This window comes from Eucyclogobius newberryi, unplaced genomic scaffold (genome assembly GCF_026437365.1).
Source record: "Eucyclogobius newberryi isolate DKJ021-1_F unplaced genomic scaffold, fEucNew1.0.hap1 SCAF_17, whole genome shotgun sequence".
In the NCBI taxonomy this organism is placed as follows: Eukaryota; Metazoa; Chordata; class Actinopteri; order Gobiiformes; family Gobiidae; genus Eucyclogobius; species Eucyclogobius newberryi.
This window is the reverse complement of record NW_027315801.1, coordinates 27,179,750-27,206,668: the sequence shown is the minus strand read 5'-3', so window position 1 is coordinate 27,206,668 and position 26,919 is coordinate 27,179,750. Positions and strand designations below refer to the sequence as shown.

General features: G+C 37.8%; 1 protein-coding gene across 1 annotated transcript in view; it reads left to right on the top strand.

Moving 5' to 3' along the window:
* The window catches only part of LOC140363272 (metabotropic glutamate receptor 7-like), a 101,808-nt gene that overhangs the window by 64,306 nt on the left and 10,583 nt on the right, over window positions 1-26,919 (top strand). Inside the window, exons 6-8 of the mRNA XM_072449745.1 lie at window positions 1,342-1,542; window positions 10,164-10,303; window positions 15,669-16,604. Coding sequence (XP_072305846.1) covers window positions 1,342-1,542; window positions 10,164-10,303; window positions 15,669-16,604 — 1,277 coding nt within the window. The remainder of the gene's footprint in view (window positions 1-1,341; window positions 1,543-10,163; window positions 10,304-15,668; window positions 16,605-26,919) is intronic.

Here is a 26,919-nt window from a genome sequence, read left to right as displayed (position 1 = left end):
ATGTACTTCTCCCAGTATCTTGGACTGAAAGTATTATAATTACACTCGCAATGATGAATATGACAAGCAATAGCCATAACTTTTCTATGTTAAATAGATTAGTACCGCTTTGATTTGATGAATGAATTATCCCCCAAAAATATTATAATTTCAAAGTAGAGAGAGTTTGCTGCAGATGTACATTTTGTATTCAAGTGGCGTATGAGACGGAGCAGCAATAGTAAAAGGGCAATGTTCCAGGAAGCACAGCTAAAAGAGCACAATATAAAGTCAATGGGAGAGTTGCTAAAGTTCAGAGTAATCTTGTTCATCTTACACATGGGACAAATAGGCCGGAGCTTCTACTTCCTGCAGTGCATCATGGGGACTATGGAAACCAGGGTGCGAGCACAACTGCACTTTTTGCTCCACGGAATCTTTCAATGATTACACAAATAGTCTCTTTGTTAAATCAATTAATTTCCATAAAGCTGTGTTCCTTTGTATCACATAAACACATTTTTTTTTTCAATTTGGATTTTCTCATCGCTACTAGGTGGTATTTGGATTCGTTCTTATCTTTTTTTTAAGCCTAGTGGCCGGGTGCAGAGAGGTGATGGGGTTGGAATAGGTTGCGTTCACGTTCTAGACTTTAATGGCCTGTGATTTCAGATGGCAGGGCCTATGTACTTTTCTGTTTTTGGAGTAAATATCCAAACTCATGAAGCACAAATATTAAACCTATTATTTTTGCTAGGAATTGGCTCCAGTAATATGACAAATATTAATCTTATCATTCTTTGGGGTTGAAAACTGGCACCACTTTTCGGAAGCTCTTGTGAAAAAAAAAAAATGCTTCTTTAGTTTATTTATTCTCACAGAAGATACGTTAATTGACCATAAACCAGGTTAACAAAACTGCAATCTGACAGTTGAGCAGCAAATACTTCATTTTCAACTGTGGTGATTCTAGAGTGATGCAACCTCTTAGTTTGAGGTATATAGAATACATTAATACTGCTTATCTTCCTTTTTAACTTATGGCTATAGTTTCTCAAAACATATTTCACTATGTCATAAAAATCTTACTTAAGGAGACAAAATTATGAGTCGTTAAAGGAATCTTAATATTAATCAGTGTGATATATGTGTTTCTATCAAAGCCAGTCTAATTTATGAATAGGCAATATAAAAATATTGGATAATTGGCTTCAGTATGTATGCACTGATTCAAATATTTGTGTGAGATCTCCCAAGTACTGGTCCTATGTCTGTAAATAATTTGCTAAGAGAGGAAGAGAGGAATTGCATCAGATTAACATGTTTGCCCCTTTTTTGTTTTTTTTCCCGTCTGTTTATCAGGTCAGGAGCGCATTGGAATCGACTCCAAGTATGAACAGGAGGGGAAGGTGCAGTTTGTGATTGACGCGGTGTACGCCATTGCCCACGCGCTCCACGACTTGCACCGAGACCTGTGCCCGGACCACCCCTCGGTCTGCCCACAGATGGAGGCGGCGGAGGGCAAAACTCTGCTCAAGTACATACGCAGTGCCAACTTCAATGGTGAGTGACACAGCCCATAGTCACAACCACAGAGACACATGGCTTAAATGGAATGTAATTTTCACTGTGGTTTTCAATGTGTTGCTTTAATTTCATATAAAACAATATGTCAGTTGTTGTTTGAATTATGTTATAAGCCTAAACATATGATAAAATAGAACTCCACTGATTGAATAAGACTAGAAAATTATAGTCATGAATACATTTACAAGTATTGTAAATTAAAGAAAATCAAAACTACTACAGTCAATTTAAGTCAATGCATACACATTTGTTTGCTTTGTTTGTTTGTGTGTGTGTGCAAGTAATAAAGTTTTCATTCATTGAATTTAGGCAGTGTTGGCATTTTAAAAGGTAAACAAATGCTAATAAACCTGCAAACATGTCATTAGCCCCTTATTCTTAGAGCAGCTAGACTTTATGAAAGGATTTAATGAAGTATAAACTAGGGTCTTCAGTATGCCCCTTAAATATCCAAAAAGATGAGGGTCATATGTCGAGCCCAGGTTAGAATTTTCTAATTCAAATTTGTTTTAGAGTTTTATAAACATGCTGAGAAAAACTGTGTGTAAGTTGCATGGAACATGTAAACCCAGTGTCTGATTCTAGCTCCTGTTTCAAAACAGATGCAGACTATAATCCGTCCATTTAAACTGTTGGCCCTGTTGTTGAGGTCAAATAAAGTATTATTGTGTACTCATGCATACTATAGCCTTTGTCCTTTATCAGTAATATTACTGATGCACTTTGGACTAGTTGATTTAGTTTTCCATTGTGAATTAAGTATGCGTGAGCTTTGGAGTATGAGTTAATATACCCATAGTATCAAAATAAAACCCAGATTTAGTGAATGAATTTACATCTTAAAAATGAGAAAGGGGTTTATAAATCTTGACAAAACCACAACAAATATGTCTGTTTGGATAGAAGACAATCATTACAGAATCTTATAAAGTACACAGTGTTTTCACAGAATGTTCCACATACGATTGGTTTGTTTTACACAGAAATCAGCATAAAAAGTTTTTGGGGGAAAATGCCCTAGTTTCAGAAGTGTTGTGGGGGTTTTCGTGTGCATGTCTGAAAGCAGCTGGGATGTACAGATGGGATTAGATATGAAGAAACACGAAAACGCCTTCAAATAGTGAAGATCCTGCTATGGACTGAAATCATGTAAAAAAATCTTCAATATTTACTACAGTTGCAAAATAACAATTTGTATCACACAAACAATGTTGATTTTTTCTGTGTACATTGTATATTTAAATAGGGCTTCTTAAGCTCAATGAAAATAGATTGCCCTTTGTGGCTTGATTTAAAACATCATAACTCACTATGTTGCTTTTAAATTACTGCTACACTTTCTTAAATAAAATCTATTTATCTAGATTACAAAATGCATCGTACAGAGTTTAACAAAGTTAATCTATTTGGTTTATTTTGGCTATCATCCTGGTTTTTACTGCCACTATAAAATGTAATACATCTATACATTCTTTTTACATTTTGGGTAACGTAATGTACTGTTGTACTTTGATCCAGTGCTTCGCTAAATATGACAATGCAAACTTGTGTGCTTTGACCCCCAAAAGATTGTGACAACAACAGAAAGGGGCCATGGGGATGGAGTGAGGTATAAAATATTGCAAATATAAATAATGTGTTTTAGACACCAGAAAACAAGATTTAATAAGGGTTTGAAATGATGAATTGGCTTGAGAGCAATGTTACTGTGTATGTACAGTTACTGAGATAGCGACCAAAGCACTAACTCAATCAGTCTCTATGGCTACATCTCTCAGATGAGTAAAAGCCAATAGTTGTAGTTGCATAAGCAGCACAAAGGAATTTTTCTCCTATTTACTTTCAGCAGATTCAAGTAGAGGATTTTCTTCCCTGAGCTGACAAAGATAGAGGATATATCAGCTAGACCAAAATAAGAGCCTCCCTATCTGCCGTTACCCATGCCGCTCCCACACAATTTTACTGCCAAGTCCAACTTTTGTCAGCCGAATCTTGCAGTATCTTACTGCAGTAGTTCTCACACTGTGGTACAGCTAGCACTGGGGCTATCACTCTTTTGGAAGATACTCAGGAGTCTTTGCAGCTCAAGAATTTCAATTAGCAATTATAGAACTGGTAGTCCTGCGATTGACCTGGATCTGCTTTAGTTCAGCTCTGTTATGGTCCATGTTTGAACCTAGTTTATCGCTATGTTTAGTCCTTGAATTGTCCAGCATCGCTTATTCTTAGTATTTTCTGTATATTTTTATTGTTCGTGTAATCCCTCATTCGTCCAGGAATGTTCCATTGTTGAAAAAGATTCAGTTGTAGTCATCTGGACTCGGAAAAACAAAAACAAATCGTTTCGACACTCATCTGAGAGTCATTCTCAATTTGTGAATCAAGACCGGTCTTTATTCGCTGAATGTTTTTCTACAATATATATTTTATTACTCTTTTTGGATTTGCTCTGGACCTGAATTTGATGTGCTTTATGAATGGTTTATCGTGTTGTGGGTTTATGGCTAGAATACTTCTTTATTTTTTGTTTTCAGCCTGTTATTTCCTTGGTTAAAGCTGGTAAACCAAACCATTACCTTAAACTAATATGTGTTTGCAAGCTGATTTTGTGGTGGCCTGTGTTGCTCACCCCGCTGTGCTCCTGTGTATCTGAGAAGAGAGAGAGTAGCTTTAAAAAAGGAAAGAATAATGATGTGATAGAAGCGCAGCAGTGGCTCCCTGGTCCACCCACACTGTGCAGCAGCCGTGCTCTCCTGTCATGTGTGAGTTCACAGCCACATGCAAATGCATAAATCTTTCATCTGAGACAGCACGTTCACACTGGTGCCAGCACACACCGTTTTGTCCCTTGAAAATAACTGCAATAGCATAAATACAGTGTGGTTCTGCCTTTTAAATATGGATATGAAATGCTCCTACATTATTTTCTGTACTGTAATTGAATTGCACCCTGACCTATTTAATCACTTTACTGAAAGTGTAAATAAATGATATCAGTGATAGAGTGGTTAGCACAAGTTCTGAACCTCACAATCACTGAGCATCTGCATTACCTGCGCGTATAGAGTCTGCACCTCAACATTACAAGTGTGCGAAGAAAGTTATCAGCCTTTGTTTTTGGTCCTCATATAATTGGAATAATAATAATTGGAAATGCAAAAAAGCTGTTTACCATAGCCACGTTTCCAAAGGAGCAGTCGGGGAAGAGCGGTGCGGTCTTGTATTGTTTCCACTGTGAAAAGAGATCCGTACAAAGGGGCCGTGGGTTATACTAGCTCCCAGAGTGTTTTTGACTTGAGATAATTGGGCGAGCGAGAATCTGACTGAGGCAAAAACAAAATGGTAAAAAGCATGTATAAATCAAATACTATAATTTCCCACCAAATGCTGCCCTGCTCTTGTGATAAAATGCCATTTCCAGTGATGACTTTATTTGTTGAGCTGACAAACTTTGAAAAAAATAAAAATAGTGTTAGCTGTTTATTGACCCATGGCACTTACCTGTGATAACCGTACCACATGACCATAGTCTACTCTACGGGATAAGACATCTTCCTCTGTATTCAGATTTTGCCGTCTTCTACTCGAAAGTCCAGATGATAACATTTTTCAACCTTTTGTTAAGATTTATGATGTGCTGATGTGCCCCAACACATCCATGTCACATCAACAAGTCAAATGTGTGACAGGAGGCAACAACCACCCACTGTTTCTGACTTTTCCAGGTGAAAGATAAAGTTACCTTAGCAACACCTACAACAATTTTAGAGCATGAAATATTCTTTCCTTTTGACTTTGTTGGCATGACATCTGCCCCTGTTGTGCAGAGATTTGCATACAGTTATGGTTTAAAGTGATGTGAGAAGGACTTTAGTGCGGCGTATGTGATGTGGCATTCAGGGACATCTTGTTTTTTCTGCACTGCAGCAGCAGGTGACAAGGGAAGAGTGGGCTCAATCAACATATAAATGGCCACTTAAAACTTCATGAGCATGTCTACTCTGCACAATGGTATCACAAAGTCAAAAGGAATATTTCAATGGCTTTGTCAATCTGATGTTTTAGTTTTAGTCTGCTGCTGTGTCAACTAGATTTTCCTCAAAAAATGCTACCATTCTTAAAGCATGGAGAGTAATGTGTATTTTAATATGTAATAGTGCTCAATTTATATAAAAAATGAATATTTGTAGTAGATCTTCCATATGGAAGATCTACTATTATTCCAAATGAACATGCAAATACAGATGATGTGGTAAAGTGAAAAATGATTTTTTTTTGTGTTGCTGCAGTATTAAATGTAAAATAAATGGTCACATTTACAGTATATAGTGCTGTATATATATCCATGCGTTTGTCTCCAGTAGATTAGACTACTGTAACGGCCTGCTCACTGGCCTCTCCAAACGAGCTGTAAAACAGCTGCAGTACATCCAGAACGCTGTTGCTCGGGTCCTGACTAGAACCAGGAAGTACCATCACATTAGTCCTGACTAGAACCAGGAAGTACCATCACATTAGTCCTGTTTTTAGGTCTCTGCACTGGCTCCTGTGGCTCAGAGAATAGACTATAAAGAATTGAGAATAAAATTGCCTGCTTTTATTTGACCAAATAATACATTTCCATACCTAATGTGATGCATTTCCTTCAGAATATTGGTCTGATTTCTGGATGCAAATTAAATGGTGATCCCCTCTGTTTCTTCTTCAGAAAAGACATATCCAGTTAAATGGCAAATGGAACCTCTACGATATTTAGGTGTAATCCTCTTTATGGCAAATGGACTTTTATCCCATACGTAAGTCTAAGTCAAAGGATTCAAACTGTAAAAATGAATGTTTTGCCCAGATTTCTTTTCTATTCCAAACTCTTCAAATCCCGTACCAAACTGGCTGTTTGACAAATGGAATAAAAAAAAATCTCAAGATTTGTTTTTCGAGGGAAAAAACCTTGTATCTGGTTCAAAACTCTACAACTGTTGGGGGAGAAAGGAGGTTGGAGTTTACCTTGTTCTTTAGCTCAATCCACAGCCTTTCCTCCGGTAATGTTCAAATTTAAGATAAAAACTGTTTTTTGTTTTGTTTTTCTTCTTATGAGTTTCTTGGCACTCTTCTCTTTTATGTCTGAAACTCTTTTGTGTTTTTTGTCATGTCTGTGTGATTTTAACAAATGTTTTCCTCTTGTGTGAAGCACTATGAATTGCCTTGTGTATGAATTGTGCTCCACAAATAAGCTTGCCTTGCCTATTCTACCCCTATTTAACGCTCAAAGAGCTTTTTCATCAACATTCAACCATTCTCAAACACAGAACAGTGTAAGCAAATCCTGGTGTTAATGTGAGTTAGGTGTCTTGCTAAACCCACAACAACAGAATGAACTGCTGGGAGTGGGAACAGTAATGATAATTGGTGTGGTAGTGTATTAACCATACCAGTCGTAACATAAGGAAGTACAAGTATTGTTTGAACCACGTTCTTTTCTCGTTGTTTACCCCAGTCCTTGGCCCTAAAATGTTTTTTGAACACTGTTCGATGACAAATGTCCTTGGAAAGAAACTGGAGGGAGATCAAATTCCCTTCTGCCTTTAAATGGAAAAGGTGTTAACCTTCGAGCCAAAACCCACAGGTTTTGTTCCAAATGCAAAAACACAACGTGTTCCCAAAAGTGAGAAAGGAACATACGCCTCTGCCCCTGCACTTTTTATAGCTCGAGCTAATAGCGCATTTATTTCCATGCTCTGTGTCATCTACCCCCCATGCTTCCCTTGTCCAATTTAAAAAAAAAATGCATCTCTAGCCTCTTATACTTAATAATCCCTAAATTTATATAGGAGTAATTTTTTTCATGAAATGTTTTTCACAAACGGCCTCTAGACGGAGACTAAAGACTAAACCTTTAATACATACTTACCACATGTATTATCTCACCAAACTAAGTCATAATTAGAATACATGAGAACGTATACACTTTAAGTGGTAAATATATAATTCTTTAATTATTTTAATTCCTATATTTTGTGGATTTGATAGGTGTAACTTGACCTTGGACTTCATGGAGATGCACACGTTTAAAGGCCCGTAGGCTTCATTTGATAGGACAGTGCAGCTTGCATCTCTGGACTCAAACTCACAACACTGTGGCCCGCTCCACTCCACTCCACAGGCACATGTGCTATCCAGTCCGCCACGAGTAGCAAGCTGTGGAGCTTTCCAGGCAACCAACAACATCTCAGAGAAGCAGGTGGTAGAACTTCCACCAGAAAAGTTGCATTGTGTGCCTTTAACTTCTTTGACCTGCTGAGAAATGAATTATGCCTAAGCCTACAGAGCGGTAGTTTATGTGTTATTATTTCCCCTTTAGCAAGGTAACATTATCTTTCTGTTACTGTCCTTGCAGAAAAGTTATTTCAAACATTTTACCCCAGCTTTACTTGGACCTGGTAAGTATGCAATGACTTCACAGGTTTCTTATTGTGTTGTAGCATTGTGCGTGACAGGCACAACCTCATCAGCCATGCAGAGTTCATGTATAAAATAAAGTACAACCACTTTTCCCATTAGGGCATTCCCACATACGCTGCTCTGAGACACGGCTCACTTTGAGTGACATTTGTATTTACACTTTCTGCTTTCAGCCTTTATTGTATTATTAAGAGACTTGCGCTAAGACATTTGCGTGTTTAAAAAGAAAAACGATTATTTCAGGTGCCTTTCTTCTAATTAGTAGCATCCTCGGCGCTCGGCTTGAGACAGGTTGCGAACAGATGGGGCCCGTATGACGCTTTGGCTGACCTGTTTATCCTCCTTATGGCTCCTGTTGTTGCCCACGAATACATTTATTACAATGTGATGTATGCCTAATGATGCAGAAGTTATGCACTCACTGTTTACTTTAAGATACACCCCTGCATCTAATAAGGTGTAACAGAGATAATTTTTTAGACCTAATTGTCTGTTTTTATACTTCATTCATGGATCTATCTTTGTATTTCATGTGCGGTATATTGATTGTTGAAAGCCAGGGACAAATGTCTACCTTTTGCGTGTCAGTTGGGAGCGGCCGGGTTCTAGAATGTGATGAATTTAGTAGTATTGAAAACAGTTATATGTTGCAGTAAATAATGATAAATACTAAACTGCTGCGTTCCATTTACCCTCAGAGGACAGAACTCGGACCTCGGAGTCAGGTTTTCTCAGAGTTTCTGTGTTCCGGAAAAGCAATGAGCGGCGTATTAGAGTTTACCTCCAGTAAGGATTCATACAAGTAATACAAACCACAAATGTGCTCATATCAGCCAAATATGTTCATCTATTTAAGTGAATCTGTTAACCCGGACACTGTTATTTAATTTACAGTTTATTTTAGTTTGAGAGTGAACATCTGCTGCTTATATTAGCTCGTAACATAAGCAACATTAGCATTAAAGGACATTTAAAACTGCAACAGGAGCAGTTTCACAGACAGCAGCTGGACAGTGTAGAGCAACTAGAGAGAAATATGAAAGTGCTAACTAACTTGGATAAATTTGTGCCCAAGTAGGAATTCCCAAGATGTTCAAGTGTGAATTTAAATAATGATAAAAAAAAAATAAATGTTTTAAAAAGTATTCTGACAATATGGAGTGATACTTTTAGTTACCAGGAGCTTTTCGGGTTTGTTCCACTGTAGAGAGAGACAAACATTTTGCAGTAAAAGAGAGCTGTGGATGAGTGGATAATTAAATGATATAATTTGGTGGAAATAATCCACATCCACTCTACATATCGGCCCAAAAATATCAGCAGAGCGGGATTTATAATTGGAATCGGCCATGAAACCTACTCATTGGACAATCACTCTTTCATTGCTCTTTGTTGTTGGTTTTTGATGTTGCTTTGTCTGTTGCATCTCTATGGATGTTTGGCACAGCTGCCTGTAACATAGAATTATTGATGTTCAAACTGACTAGTAACAGAAAGCTTTTCACATTCAATCCCCAGCTCTACAAACACAGTATTTTTGTCAACTGAATGCAGTTTAACTGAGATTGTAGTTTTCCTTTGAAAACCGAGGATTTAGTTGAAAATTTAAATTGACTATCATTCATGTCTCGCACATTCATAAATTTGTCTTACACATGTAAAGTACTGCATAAAACATGTATTCAAATTCTTAGTTTGATCTTCAGTATTGGTGACTTAATGCAGTGGCTTTATGTGATGAGAATGTGAGGCTTATTATCTAGTAAAGGACTGCCTAACAAAGCAGTTGAATGTAAAAAAAAATGCAAATGTGACTACTTGCCATTGTGCTTATACGCTTATACATACAGAGCATGTAATTTACAGTTATATTGGTCTGTGGAGAGTTCTCTTTCCCTGTCTGACTGTCCTAAAGGTACACGATATAGCTCAGGCAGTCTGAAGGCGCTAACAGGAACACACACACCTCTCCCCTGTGTCCGCGGGGGCCAGGGGTCAAAGGCTATTTTATTCTTCATATTCGAGACTAGTCACAGGGACCTCCATCTAACACCTGTGCCCTTGTCTTCTCTCTTTCTCTCCCCCCCTCTCCCTCTCGCTCCCTCTCTCTCTTTCCGCTCTCTTTTGCTCTGTAACAGGAAGTGCAAACACCTCAGTCGTGTTTAACAAGAACGGAGACGCCCCAGGACGCTACGACCTTTTCCAGTTCCAGATGACCAACTTGTCGGGGCCAGAGTACAAAGTGGTGGGACAGTGGGTGGAGACGCTCCAGCTGAGGGTAGGTGTCCATGTTCTGTATGCAAATGGGGGTCACTTGGGTCAGGGTTAGACAGAGTAGCTGGAATTAAAATGCCGTAAACATCCAACGTGTTAGACTTTTGAATAGGTGTCAGTGTTGAGTTGCAAAAAACATATATACTGAAGTAAAAATATCATTACTTCTACATAATGTTACTCAAGTAAATGTACAAAGTAATGGTAAAGTATTTGGGGATACTAATGAGTTAGTGTCTAGACGGAATATCTGATATGACATTGTAAGTAAATGTAAGGATAAAATATTGAATAATGCACAAAATCTGTGATTTCCAAAGGATCAACACAAAAAAAATTTAAAATGTAATTATATCTGAAGGAGTGCACGAAATGCATGTGTTCAAATTTCATTCGTCAGCATAATGTGTTGTCACTTGTATCTTTACTCACTTTGGGAAGAGGAACCAAAACTTTTATGCAAGTAAAAGTGCTGTTACTTGTTAAACATATTATAAGAGTAAAAGTATGCTGCTCGAAAAGGCCCCTGAAAAGTACAATTTATTTAGAAAGTTACTCAAGTAAATGTATCTTTATCTCTCATGTCTTTTTCTCGTAATGCCCAGTCTAAAGTTTCACTAAGGAATACATGCTTATTCAAACTCTGACATCTCTGCTGCATGAAATTCAACTTTTAAATACTACAAACTACTTTGATTCATAATTCATACCTCTATTACTGACTCTTTTTTGTTCATGTCTGCATTTGTCAACGGGGAAACCTGTACTTTAGTCTCTTGGTATACAGGTAACAGTAAAATACTTTCCACAACCTTACAAACCGACATATTGTAGAAAGTAAATACATAGATAGCATTTTTAATGTAAAATGTGTCTATTCTTTTTGAGATTTTTGAACAGACTTGTTCCTTGTAAAGCATAATGTAAGAACATAAATAAGTAATTCATACAGGGATTTGACTTCTGGGTTCAGGAATAGCATAAAAGCAATGTCTCAAAGAATCCTAAAAGTAAAAGAAGTAGAGCAAGAGAGAGGGAGACAGTGATGTTCCAGTCTTGTCAAGGATCACTTACATCCTGCATCAGACCACCCATCCACGGCAGAAGAAAAAGGTGAAATTAAGAACATTTTTAACCAAAGTGTCAGGCTCTGGACGGGCTGTTCACTCTTTGGCAGCAGTGAGATGTTGTCAAAATCTGACACCTAAAAGCTTGGCTCTCATAGATTCTGCGCCACACGGCTTTCCAGGTTTCAGCAAATATTGTCTTGAAACAAATATGAAATTGTGTTGCTCCGAAACAGTATTTGACATGGACTAAATTAAACTGCTGCTGGGATTGTGGGGCGGATATGGACTGTTTCATCTTGTGGGGCTTTTGTAAGTTTAATTTCGTGGTACAAATTCTATCTGCCATCACTACAAACACATTCCACCCCAGATGTAAGATCTTTCTTGTCTACCTTTCCAATAATTTTTCATTACGGTATATAAGTTTTTGCTTGTAGTACATTATACAGCATTTCAGTTAGAGTTTTTATAATTATTAAATATTAAACGTACGCAATGTCACTTTTTCTCTGCCCCTGTTTGTCTTAAAAGATATGTTTTTGCTTGTAATTTTCTACAGTATGGCTTTAACTTATCTATCTCCGTGGAGACAAAAAGGTTACAGGTCAGATTTGTGGAAAGTCGACACCTGTAATTGAATAAAAGTAAGATAGATAGGTTTAATGCCATACTGTGGAATATTCTTGACAAAGTAAATACAGATAAGGCAGCTTTATGATAAAATGTCATTTTCTTAGCCAATGTTACATATTGTACTACATGCATACAAAACTGAACGTCTATTATCTCAAGTGTGTCATGTTTTGTGATACTGGTGTTATATTATATAAGACTTATATCACAGGCCATTACAGTTTGTAGATATAAGATATTTCTTTTGCCAAATACAGACGTAGCATTGCAACCACTGAGTGAGCGACAGATTATCTTTTCATCATAGCACCTGTTAGTGGATGGAATAAACAGACAACAAGTGAACAGTTGGTCATCAATCAGGCAGGAATCACGTCGTACATATATATATTTGTGCGGTGTATTGGTCAATATTTATCAAAGAGAGGTAGGTGATGCATGCGAAGGAGGGACGGCTGTCACTCTGAACCGATGAAACAGCAGCGTGAATAAGGGAAGTAGTTCATGCTGGTTCTGACTCAGTGCTGTCAGAATACACAGGATATCTGCTGAATGGAGCTGAGGCTAATGGCCATAACACCTAAAACCACCAATAATACTGAGCTGGGGTTTTAATGGCGTGCCTGATACAGTACAGATGTATAATTTACTTGGATCTTTAGTTTAAAATGGATTCCTTTCTGAAGAGCACACTTGCTTCACGCTGTACCCACTGGAATTTCACCTTTTGACTGAACATTCTTTTCTCAGATCAGCATAGATATGTTAAGCCGATTTACACACATTATTATGTACCACCAACACTCTTATTTGCCATCTATAACAAAATGCCTCTGTGATAATGTCTGGTATAGGAATAGTTCCATTTCTAGGGGCCATCATAAAAGTATAATTTTATTGCACAAACACAGAGTAATATTGGTGTTTTGAGCTGAGAGCTCCAGACGCTCCGCGATGCTCCTCTTAAAGCTCGAGGTGTGGCAGATACCTGCTGTAATACATCTGGTTGTCACAACAAGTGAATTGGTCCAGGTGATTCATATGGACAATAAAGAAGGCGATGAGGGTTTTATTTTATTTCCGGGCCCGGTCATGGATTGAAACTGTGCTTGTGATAAGATGAGAGCAGAGCTAAAAATTCAGCACAAATGTAAGTCGGATAACAGAAAACATGACATTTACATAGAGATGAGGTAACATTTGCATAATGGCTCTCTAGATCCTAAGAATTAAAGTCAGGCAAATGGATTCGACGGTCCAGGTGGAGCATCGGCTGCTTCTGCACTGAGCTCGCCGTGTTTTTTCAGTGCAATTACAAACCCGTCCTGGTGGGAATGTTACAACACAATACTTGGATATGGAAAGGACATTTTTGTTTACTTTATGGGTAGCTATACTTTGTAGGCAAGCCTTTATTTATTTGTATGTAGTATATAAATTCAATTCACATGAGCGATGACAGAATCAGATTCAAGTGCATTTGCAGTCAAATAATAATTAGTAGTAGTTTTACAAATGCCACTTTCTACCATTATTATTATTATTTTTTATTTATTCATTCATTATTTTTTGTATTGGTGCATTGATGAGTTAAAAAAAAAGAAAAAAAAAAATCAATTTCACTGCTAGTTTTGCACAATTGATCTGCCCATACTATTTTTTATGCATGCTTCATCATAATTTATTTGTTTGTTATGTTGTAGCAAGTTCCTAGTTTGTAATATTTTATTCACTGGACATAATTTTGTTTCTGATCCTTAAAGATACGACCGATGTAGTAAAAGCTGGCAAAAAATATATATTATAATGAGTTAAAATCCTATAAACATCACCATCCATAATACAAAGAAAAAAAGTTTCTTCAGAGATGATTCATTCTTCAAAGAGATGTTATTACTTTGCATAGAATATTCCACTATATTATGTCCATGGAGTCTAGATGAGCCGTAAGAAAGCAAGGATACTTTTTAGAAACATAAAACATGCAAAATAGACTTTACCACCATTAATTACAAAGTCACTCAAATTTACAACTTAACCTTTTGGATTAAATAGTTTCTAAGTTACTAAGATAAATCAGCAGCATGTAGCCTTTGAAATACATTAATGTATTATTATTTTTTGATTTAAAAAAGCCAATGAAAATAGAAGGTCAGAATAAACGAAGTAAACAAAGCACTATGCATAAAACATATATAAAGCCTGGAGATTAACTGCAGACCGAACTATATCTAAACACAACTGAAAAAAAATACAGAGCTGGTTTGAGTCCGAGGTGTCAAATCGTGGCTGCGGTCTCCATGGTGATGCCGTCGATGGTCTCATTACTGTTTCCTCTCTGTGTGTAATCGGGAGCTCTTCCAGTGAGCACCGTTCATTGTCCAAATAACAAATGGCACCTTCATGCCCTCAGATAAATGGCAGATGATAATCGAGCCAGACAGCTCAGAAACAACACATTTGTCATACAGGTGCACACAATGCTAACAGTAGACGCCCGGGATATGTGTGTGGGAGACGGTGAGAGAGTGAAGCTGCTCTTATTGGATGGTGCCACTTTTAGACACTTGAGTATCTGAGGTTCAGGTGATACATTAGTGAAGCTCTCAGACGCAAGTGGTTATTACTACACAAAGCATATGGGGAATGTGGATGATGCTGTTTTAGGTGGAAAACAATATTGAGGAATTCAATAAGGTAAAAGTAATAGTTTATGGGGTACGTATACTGTAGCTATAAGGAGCTGTAGTGTGCCTTTTAATATTTGATTTGTATTATATTTGTTTCCGGCGCCACAGTGGGCTTGTGATGCATAAGGTGTAGCAAACAATGCATTTAATGTCTGAAGTGTACGTTTGGTAAATGCAGTTATAATTTGTCATATAGCAGCTTTTAATTGCATGGACATTTAGAAACTCAATTGATACTGATTTTGATACCATACCATCACACATTTTCAACACAAAATTATAATTCTATTTATTTATTTATTTAAGGACATAGCATTCACATTGGACGAACCAGATGCTATGTTTTAAGTGTATATAGCAGAATATGCTAATTTTAAACACCTGTCCATTGGGCGAATTTAGAGTTGCCAATTTGCCTAACACATGCATGTGTTTGGACGGTGGGAGGAACCCGGAGAACCCGGAGAGAACCCACGGTAACACGGGGAGGACATGCAAACTCCACCCAGAGAGATCATGTGATGTTGGTCTGGAATTGAACGCATGATCTCCTTCTTGGGAGGCAAGAGCGCTAATCGCCTTTGCCACCGTGCACCTTTTTATGTTGCGATGTGGTCTTATACTAGTTTAGGTCACGCTCAAGATAATTCTAAAACTGTTTAGGAAAGCTTTGAGATTTTTGAAAACCCTTATTAAAAATAGTATGAAAATAAATTAAAATGCATAATTTTTTCTCACTTTTTACTCACTTTTACAATAATGTAACATTTTTCACATGAAGCTTTTTTTGTCCCTGCACACAAGATGCAGAAATTGGGATAAACGTATCATTGAAATTATAAGATACATGCAGGTATTCGGACCCTTTATTTTACAAAAACATTAAAACACACACAACACTTTTTAAAATCCATCCTGGCTTCACTATCCTTCAGTTTAAATGTCACTCTTCGTCTTTTCTGCCACATTCTCTCAGGTGGAGGACCTCCAGTGGCCTGATGGAGACCTGGATGTGCCCATCTCCGTGTGCAGCCTGCCGTGTAAGACTGGGGAGAGGAAGAAGAGGGTGAAGGGCAAACCCTGCTGCTGGCATTGTGAGCTGTGCGACGGTTACCAATACCAATTTGATGAGACCTCCTGCCGCCACTGCGCTTACAACATGAGACCCAACCCCAACCGGACTGCCTGTCAGCCTATCCCGATCATCAAACTCGAGTGGCACTCTCCCTGGGCTATTATCCCCGTCTTTCTGGCCATGCTTGGGATAATCGCTACTATTTTTGTCATGGCTACATTCGTGCGCTACAATGAAACGCCTATAGTGAGGGCGTCGGGGCGCGAGCTGAGCTACGTGCTGCTAACTGGGATCTTCTTGTGCTACATCATCACTTTCCTCATGATCGCAAAACCGGATGTCGGCGTGTGTGCGTTTAGAAGGATCTTTTTAGGGTTGGGGATGTGCATAAGTTACGCTGCTCTGCTCACCAAAACAAACCGTATCTATAGAATTTTTGAACAGGGAAAGCAGACGGTTACAGCGCCAAGATTTATTAGCCCCACATCACAAATTGCCATCACTTCTAGTCTCATATGTGTGCAGCTCTTGGGCGTCCTGGTATGGTTTGCAGTGGACCCCCCCAACACTATTATAGACTATGATGAACAGAAAACTATAAACCCGATGCTGGCGCGTGGTGTGCTAAAATGTGACATCACAGACCTCCAGATCATCTGCTCTTTAGGCTACAGCATCCTGCTAATGGTAACATGCACCATATACGCCATCAAGACCAGGGACGTACCCGAGGACTTCAATGAGGCCAAACCCATTGGATTCACCATGTACACCACCTGCATAGTTTGGCTCGCATTCATCCCCATCTTCTTCGGCACGGCTCAGTCTGCAGAGAAGGTGAGTCATTTCAGAATAAGATATATGAATCACTAATAAGATGAGCTCCTTCTTCTTCTTCTTCTGTACTTTTGTGAGATATGAGATGTATGTGAGAGGTTAATGACCGTATGAATACTAGAACATTTGGGACGTGACATAGGACCCATGCCTCGGTTGCCTGCCTCTCCAGTCCCTCTTTCTTTCTGCTTGAATGCAGGAGGTGGAACACGTCAAATAACCATCCAATTTTGTGACAGTCACATGAGAGATGATAATTTGTAGCATGTGTCTCGCTGTCTCTCAAATGTGGAAGACATCTCCTCTTCAATATTCTCACTGGTTTTCAGAAAGAAAGAACGAAAGAAGAAGAAAAAAAAAATATCTCAGATTTACATCTCGGCTCGTTGATTCTGCAGAAATCTGTGCTGTTTGTCAGTTCCCTCCAATTTTGTACTTTTTTGTCTTACTTGTAAGTTGTTTGTCTAGACACAAACAGACCATGCGCGTTTCTCTGATTGGTTAATCCGCCTTACAATCACTCCCATCTTAAATCGTGGAGAATATGATTCCAGACCCAAACGTTTCTGTAAAGCATTGTAAAAGCGTGTGGTCTTGGCTGGCCATGTGAATGATAGAGTGCTCTCTGTTTGTCTTTCAATTTTTCATTTTATTATATTTTGTATTTTCTTCTTTCTCCTTTTGCAAATACACCATTTTATATATTCCTAATATATTCAAAACCAGAGACTTTTCCAGTATTGAACTTTCTGTCATTGTTTTGCTTCTTTTTATTCTGGTCCAAACGCAGGCTCATTTGAATAGTATTTGTGCCGCCAAATGAAAACACAATTGCAACAGAAGGTGAGCACATTTAGTCTATGTATAAGTTATCATTCTGTTTGTTTTATTTCCTGTTCAATGAGATGTGCAGGATTCCACATACACTGTCGGAATCAGTCATTGAAAGCCAGAGGAGCCTGATGCTAAGTACCAGGATCCTGCAGTGCTGGGGAACTGTCATGGTTGGGGGTGAAAGCAGCTCCAAATTCCATTATCTCAACTCTTAGCCTAAGGGTTACTCTCTAGTGTGGCTTTGGAGAGCAGGAGGGATACACCGGGAAACACTATACTACAACTCATTCATATAGATATAATCAAAGCAACTTTTACTGCATTGAATTCGTTTTCCACACAAATAGTTTCAGATGAGTTGATAATTAATGTTTGGTACATTTTGGATTTGGATTTGGAGGTGATTTTTTCCCTGGAAGCTTAAAGCAAAAGGGAATTAAAAAATCAACTTGAAATATAGACAGCAAATTATGTTTTTTCTTTCCCCGTTTGCCTCTCAGGGCTTCTGTACAAACATTTCATGGTATCAAAAGTGATTTGAAAATTTGGCACTTCTTATACCTTACTTTCAGGATTTGTTTTTGTGTTTTTTATGTTGATTCTTATCAAATATCACAATCTGTTCTGTCTGCCTGATTGAATCATAATCATTGAATCATAATCATAGACATTGAATTATAAATCAAAAATAGAATTTAGTTGTTTGTCCAAACTGTTACTTAGTAGCAAGTTGTAGTTTCTGCAATTACTTTTTTACACTAAATAATTATTAGGACTACTGCTTTTTACTTTGATGTGAGTACACAGTTTGGCCTCCTCTAATTATATAATAACTTGTGGGAAATAAATAGGATGTTTAAGGTGTATAAAATGTGTGATCAACAGCTGTTTTCAACAACACTCTTGACATTTGTTTTGGAAGTGATTGAGTGTGTGACATTTGGAGTCTTTGGGCTATAGTTGTTGCTTATCAGCGCGGTGATGGATTGAATACAAACGTTTGGATGGGCAGGCCCTGCGCGCACTTATGCAGTGTGTACAAAACATGGAGCACACCGAGGTTTCCATGCACTGGCAGAATATCAATGCTGACAGGAAAGTGTTACTCTAACCTTTGGAGAGGCAAACCGCTCAATATCCTTCCTGCAAAGCAACTGCACGAGATGGATCAGAGAGTGATTTGGCTCATCTCAATTTGCTGCTGATTTCATAGATGAACGACGCCCTCAGCCGCGATTAGGAGTTCATTATGTTACTTGCGGCAACTAGAGAGTCAGTAATGTGTTTATCTTTCCCCTTTATACAGTTAACTCCTTCTTCACACCAGCCTCTCCCACCAGCTCGTCCTCAATTCAGACCAAGCATTCTCTGCTACTTTACTATAAGCAACGCATACAACAGTGCAGCACATCAAAAATATACACTATTTGTGAAATTGAAAGTTTTTTTTTTTTTTAAATTATCCTATGAAAAGTAATTTAAATGATACATGTGCATGATGGCAGAGTCGTTAGCAGTCTCGCCTTCCAAGAAGCTCTTCGGTTTGATTCCCGGGCCAAACCAACATAACATGATCTCTCTGGGGGGGTTGCGTGTCGTCCCGGGTTCTCCACCTCCTCCCACCTTCCAAAGACAAAATTGGCAACTCTAAATTGCCCCTTGTGAATGAATCTGAGAGTGAAGAGTTGTCTCTGTGTTAATCCTGTGACGAGCTGGCCCCTGTCCAAGGTGTACCCCGCCTAAGGCCCATAGTCAGTGGGATAGGCTCCACTAACGGGAACAAGAGGTAGAATTATTGGATGCTGTTGGAACAAATAAGACACATTACAAACTATTATACTGACTTATGGTTCCAATAACCTCAAATACACATTCCATTGTAATTTGTGTTAGTTTTGAGCAAATAACTCTGATTTTATAGCCCTATCTTATGATGAGCTATCTTTGAGTATCTGGAGTCAGTCCACAGGTGGCATCACATCACTTCTGCAGACATATAGACTTAGACATATTTTAGACAGTAACAGACAGCAACTTTCTCTCTTCTATCCCAAGGGATTCCAAAGTCACGCTTGATAAACGATGATTTATTTCATGAATACATTTTGTTCACCAAGCAACCTCATATGATATATTAAACGTCTAAAAAATATGACACAGTTGAATTTCAAAATACATTTTGGCAAGCCATTAGGAATGTGCTTAAATGTGCTTGACGTGGAAATATAAATTCAGCTGTCATCAATTAACTTGAACTGACAATTAGGTGTTCCCTTCACCTTGTTGTGCAGCAACCTTCTCACCCCGAGGAGAACCTTGACGTGGGCCATGTCAGCAAGCTAAATACCCAGGTGGAGCTGAAAAGGGTCAGAATAATGCTCCAGAAGACAGAAAGCAAGTTGCAAGAGCCGATTGGGGCATATAAGGAGCTCCGCTGTCAATACTACATTGCTTTATTGGACATCGACATTGTGTTCCTTCCTGTGTAGGGTTGGATCCCACAACTCGCCCGTCGTATTGGTTTTCTGATCGCACCGACATAGTTAATTTCTCTCCCATGTCTGGTGTTATCTGTCCACATTAATTGTCGTCTGCCTCTGCTTTCTTTGTTGGACTCTTTGTCTTTAATATTGGGCAGGTCATCTTAAAACAGGAACTAAGAAAAAAAGGGGGGGAAAGATAAGACCTTTGAAAAGCCACAAGAGAAAACACAACAAAGTAACCGACTTCTCCATCAGTGATGACAAATAAGACGTGCCACCACCAGGGAGACGCTGAAGAATGCTAATAGACCTCCAAAATAGACACTTACACATCATCCACTGAAACAGTACTGGAGGCGACTATTTGTCTACAGTTGGGCAGATAACTACGAGTATACGAGTGCACAAAGAGAACTACCTATACGAGTGCACAAAGAGAACTAATAAGAGAACTACCGGTAAATGACTGAAAAATGTATCATAAGTCCAGAATTATAACTTTTTAACCTTGTTTATAAGCTTGATTATATGTATTTTTAATCAGTTCTTTTTGCAACTGTTTTTTAATAATTATCTTATCAATACAATAAGCACAATAATTACATTTTCCATATCTTTAAATCAACAATTTTAATATTCTTTCAATATGATAGCCACTTGTTTGTAGAAGCTAGTGGTTGTTACATTTACGTTTTCACAGCTTTTAGACTATTTTCAGAGCTGGATATAGGAATGTGTGATATAGCCCATACTTTGTTGATTATGATAGCTAAACTTGTAGTGCTGAAAATATACCCATGGGCAGTGAGCACTTTTTATACTGTTACAGACACAGAAAAAACAACCAAAATAGCCCTGGGCTCTGTGCTGATGTGGCTAAGATTATTCACTCCTCTCCCTCTCCGTTGACCTTATTGGTAAAATTTTATGATATGCAGTCAACTCCTTGCCAAATGCCTCGAAGTTGGACTTGATAAGATGCAATTTTACGTTATTAAAGTTGCAAACATTATAACTTGAGCCAGTGGGATTTCAGAGCTTAACTCCACACATTTTGATGGCCTTATTTTCCACACCTGTGACTCTCTCTCTTTTTTTACACAAACTCCAGTTGAGGGAAGCGAGGGAAGCCATGCAAAAACAGCACCAAAGATGGCAGCGCATCCCTCTCCTCTGCACCTGCTCGTGCTCAGTCAGCGCCCAAGTTAACGACTGTGAGAATCACCAGAATTCACCTGCTTTGTACGTCACAGATCAGCTGACGGTTTAAACCACAGCTTAAACCACTGTGGGACATGTTAATCAATGAGCAAATGAGGAAGGCTGGTGTTGAAATGTAACTTAACGCAGGGAAGAAGACCTTAACAAAGAAATGGATGACACTAAATTAACCAACAATCAAGAACTGAACCGACATGATAACTGACAGTTGGAAAAAAATGGACGAATATTACGTTTGGACCCAATTGGACTTATACACTGGACAAAAACGTGCTGTCATTTAAATGTTACTGTTTCTTTTGTTTTTTGCTCTCTCTCTCTGTGTTGTGTGCTGTGTAAAGGTGCATTATGTAACTTTTCTGTAGGATGGTCCGCCACTTGCTTGTCTTCATGGAGATAATTGCTTTGCCAGAAGTTATCCACAGAAAGGCATTAAACCTATGCATGTCCATGGAGACAGGTTACAGGTCAGATCTGTGGAGAGGTATTCTCACTCACTGTAAGAATACACCTTCAAGATGTGTTTTGAACAATAAAAACACACGTATAAATGCAAGACTCTACACTACACAACACTACAGGTGCATAGGAAAAATCCTTACATTTAAACATATCAATATTCAACTTCTCCTGTAGTTTACTCATGTTTTCATATAGGGTATAAAAGGCATTTTATGTGTAAAAAATTCCAAAATTGCACATATTGACTTCTTGCTTCATTTTAGCACCTAAACATACCTAACTTTGAAATGTTGGACAGAAGGATTTTATGATGATACTAAGCCTGATTCATCAAAGTAAATTTGAATTTTCAGATTTTTGTTTACACAAAAATCAAATGAGATAAGAACAAAATCCCCTCTAAAATCCTTCTGTCCAACATTTCAAAGTTAGTTATGTTTAGGTGCTACTTTGAGGGGCTGATCTTTATGTCCATTTGGGAGAAAAATGCATGATAAGATATAATATGAAGAAAACGACCTTTGAAGTTGCAGTGTCCCATATACACTGCCTGTCCAAAAAAAGAGGCACACAATCTAGGATTGCCTTTAGCTTTGATTACAGCACACATTCGCTGTGGCATAGTTGCACCAAGCTTCTGCAATATTATTAAATATTTATTTCCATCCAGTGTTGCATTATTTTTCACCACTTCAACTTGTATTGATGATGTGAGAGAGTGACCACTGCACAAAGCCTTCTCCAGCTCATCCCAAACACTGTCAGATCTGTAGTACATTAGTTTCTGCTTCACCTTAGATGTTTCCTCTGCTTGATTCCAATAATTTGACCCTTCTCAAACATACTGACATCTTTTCCATGACCACGGGATTTGTCTTTCCACATCAGTTGGGTTTAAAACCGCGTTGTAGGTGAAAGACCATCACCCATGCAGCAGTTATCCAGTAGGAGGCTCAAACCTACTGTATTTGCTTCGTTGAAATTCAAGCTGTGTCTACTAAAAGAGATAATGTGTTATTTTAGTGAGTGAAGTTGCTTCTTTCGTTAACAAGCAAGTTTATAAGTCTCATATAACTCTTCTGGGCTTAAGCAGCGCTCACACCTTCTTAAACCCTCTGAACACTTATCTGCTGTTTAAAGATTTACAATTAAAGATGTAGTATTCTTTGACAACATATATTAAATAGTCTGTGAACAAGAAAACTCTCTTACTCGCTGATGTTTTTCACCCAATACTGAGACGATGATATTATAAAACGTTTTCCCTCAGGCCGAGAAAACGTTCTAGGATAAGACGCCCACAAGAATCAGCCGTGCTTAAAAGACAAAATCGTGTCATACACCTGCTACACAAGCCTCAACACAAGTCTTGAAACCACTTATGTTGTCGTTGGACAGGCTTTTGTACCCGCATGAATCAATGGAAGCAGCAGAGATGCCAGTTTGGATTAGGATTCACCACAGACACTGGCCGGACCTTCTCTGCACAGCTTTCAACATGTCCCTCTGATACTGATGTTAGCAATAAGAGCCAACATATGGCATCACAATGGCTGTAGAAACATATCATAAACATAACAAGTAATGGAGTTAATGGGGTTAATGCAAACACTGTGGTATAGCATGCTTGAAATATGTTTTGTTTCCTCCATGCCTCAGAGGGTTATGTTTTCACAGTTCAAAAACATCAAGTATTGTCAGATTTAAACAGCAGGAGTGTCAACATTTTATCAGTGTCAGCAATTGCTTTGGGGTAAAAGTATAGTATTTGTTGTGAATCTGGAACACTTAAATTATTGTGCGTCATTGCAAAAAGGGATCTGTAAAGTTTGAAGTTTGTAGTAATGGCTGCTTATTATATGTGTATGTACCCCAATATAAATTACTTTTGCCAGATAAGTGAGATCCAATATTTAATGTTTTTTTCTTGACAGCAGCAGCTTCAGTAAAACATTGGCATAATTTTTTTTTTTTTTAATTTATTTTAAACATGTATTTATACATTTTATTTTGAATTTTTGAAATAATTGTACTCAGAAATGCATTTGGATATTTTGAATATTTAGTATATTTCCAAAAATGATCCACTAGGTACACAAGGGCAAATCATGTTTTGTTTAAATTAAGAACATAGTACTTCTTATAAACAATCACATGAAAGGGTGAGAAGAAGCAAATGCTCATTATCAAAAGTATGATAACAATAAGCACTTTTCTGCCATACATGGTTCTAATTTACTGGTAAATCCCTTTGGTCATAAGCTCCACTACACAACAAAAGTTATTGCTTACTCTGCTTAATTACTTTAATAATCTTCAATTCAAAATAAAGGACTGTATTCCTGAGGTTTTCAGTGTCAGTATCTAAAATACCACCACATAATTATAGTTCTTTCTGCACACATTGCAATAACCCATTTCTTTTGTACTTTTGTTTATAACATTCCATATTTGGAAATTGTTTGAGCTTTTCAAGTCCATATTCCAACCCCACAATGTTCATTTTTGAAAATGTCTCTGTTATTTTTAGGCCGTTGTTTATTATTTGCTTTATACATTATGTGAGCCGTCTTGAAGCGAATCATGTCCTGGAGTTGAAATCATTTCCTCAATATTACATTCAACTTTTACCTGTCAAGAGGCTCCAATTCCAACAAACTGCATTCAGGAGCCTGTATGTTTCGACTTTTCCAATATATTTTTGACTTTATGTAAGATATAGTCACACGGGACGACAGCGAGACAATGTCTGCAATCAGGACCAAGACTAGAAGAGTTAGAAAGTACGTTTTAGAAAGTCGGCTATTTCCTAATGGAGCGTATCAGACCATCCTGTTTTGACATCACATCCACTAACTGAGGAAATGCTAGTTTTCACTTCCATCCCACACTAATGAGATCAATCGTCCTTCATTATATGCAGTAAGCGTTTATCCCTAAAGGGTCTACTTAGCCGAATTAGCAGCGTGTCAAAACATCAGCCTCGTCATGTGCCGCTCCGTATTGGCATTTGGGATGTCAGTGAGATGTAAAATTCAGAAGCAGCCGTTTTATTGCTGATGAAGACGTGAATAAATCATCACCGCAGCTATAAATGCAAGAGTTGCCAAGCAGTATAAAATGACTTCATGTATTTATTTATGTTAAAGCAGCACAAATGAATTATGGATGTTCTGTGACAAGCTAAACATTTGAGAGGTGGGCGAGGAGGGGGCTGAAATTTGGGTCAAGCTCATAAAGAAGCACAATGAGGAACGTCGTTGATCGGGAGCAGATTTAATTTTGCATGCTCCTGTAGAAGTGTCTGCCCTGGGGGTGTGCCGCAGGTCTGCAGTGTATATACAGTACAGATAATGCCAATTAACATGAACGTATGAATGTGTATTTGGACCAGTAATGTATGTGAGGATGACCGCAACTTAATGTGTACTGACAGTAGGCTGTAGGGCATGTCCAAATTATGGCCGCCTGCTGACTTGGCCTCGAATTATCATAAGAAGTTCTTTTAATGGCCTATTTATCAGCCTCATAGATGTGAAACATACCAGCAATAGGCCTAATAGTTGTACGAACAAGTACTGCCTCATATTGTGGTTAAACTGTTAGAAGGGCTGCACTATATATTACAAAAAAATAGATAAAGCAATAAACATGCTGGTATTTACTGAATGTGATTGTCTAAATGTGTGTTGATGAAAAGAGGTTTGCAAAAGAGGTTGGTAATCTCAACGGGACTTTCCTGGTTACATAAATGTTAGATTTAAATATATATATATACCGGTATATATATATTGCAACAAACTAAATACATTGCGTTAATATCAAGGTCCTCCATCTGACAGAAATGTACTGTTTTTAATTGAAATATTTGATCGGATGTATTATTTTCCTAAAATCCTAATCTTGGAGGTAATCTTGATTTTGTAAATGTTAAGCTTTTGTTTTGAAGTCAGTAACATACAGCGTGCACGTTTAACTTTCAATACAACTGAAAATACTGTGTGGAATAATATCAAAATAATAATGGTCGTATTGCATATCACAATCTTTTCCATCATGCATGTTAGTTATCGTTGATTATTAATTAATTGATATACTTCTACCTGTTATACAGTAGTCCATGAAAAACCATGGAAAAGCAGTTTGATCTGCTGCGTGATGTTAGTTGGCAAAAAAACAAAACAAGATTGAACAATGACAGCTGTGATTTGGCATAATTATGTTCACCTTATCAAACACACTGTTTATGCTCCTGTAGCGTGTTTACTTCTATTTTATCAATGATATGTTTGCAGTTGCAAAATTATAATGCATGTAATTATGGAATGTGTAGCCAGCATCCTATTTTCATAATTACTCTATTAACCTTTAGTGTATATGCTAAGTATGGTAGGACATATTCATAAATTGCAGCATTATAGTAACCAAACATTGATACACCTGCTAATATGTTAATACACCTGCTTGTCACTCAATTAGCTTTTTATTTGACAAAAAAAAAAAACTTAAAGAGCTCGAGATTGATTTTCAATAATATGCATAAGATCTATAGATGCATTAGCAAAAACAATGTAAAAAAGTATACAAAGAAGCCGTGAAACAACCCAAGGAACTGTTAGGGTCACTACTGGTAAATATATGCATCACACTAGTGTCAGAATACTTAAGATTGAATGCTAAATATTGTATTTTACATCTTCACCTCTCCATTAGTTTAATATTACACTTACTGAATCGAATTGATCTTGATTATTTGCAATCAATTCTCCAATAGAAAGCCTAGTGGTCCGCTCATGAGACACAGCTTCTTTGAACCCAGCCATGTTGTTTCCAAACAATGCAAAGCTGTCATTAGATACTAAACTGTTTTAGGTTCCATCAGGAGTCACAGTGTTTCTATGGTTACCAGACAGGTTAGCGAGCATCCAACAAGAAAGAGAAAGTAGGCTGCTGCGTGGGTATTTTCTGCTAATTACTTAAAAAAAAGAAAAAGATGAATAGAATGGACTGGCATCTTCAATATCTCATGGATGGCTGCATTTTCCCCTTTATCGTGGATAAAAGCACAAGCACATTTATAATTTCTGAAATGAATCAAATTTTAGTGACTCAAAATGGAAGCCCTTAACAAGAATTGATTCTCGTTCTCCTTTCAGAGCAGTTTGACTTTTATCTTACAGTATCCAAATCCAAGAAAAAGCCATGCCTCAGCCGTTTAGCCTAGTTTCCTTGTCCTCCCTGGACCGGAGTGACCTAGTGCTGTAGACAGAAAACAGCAGCCTGCTTAGTATTGTGAAATTCATGCCGTTATTAAT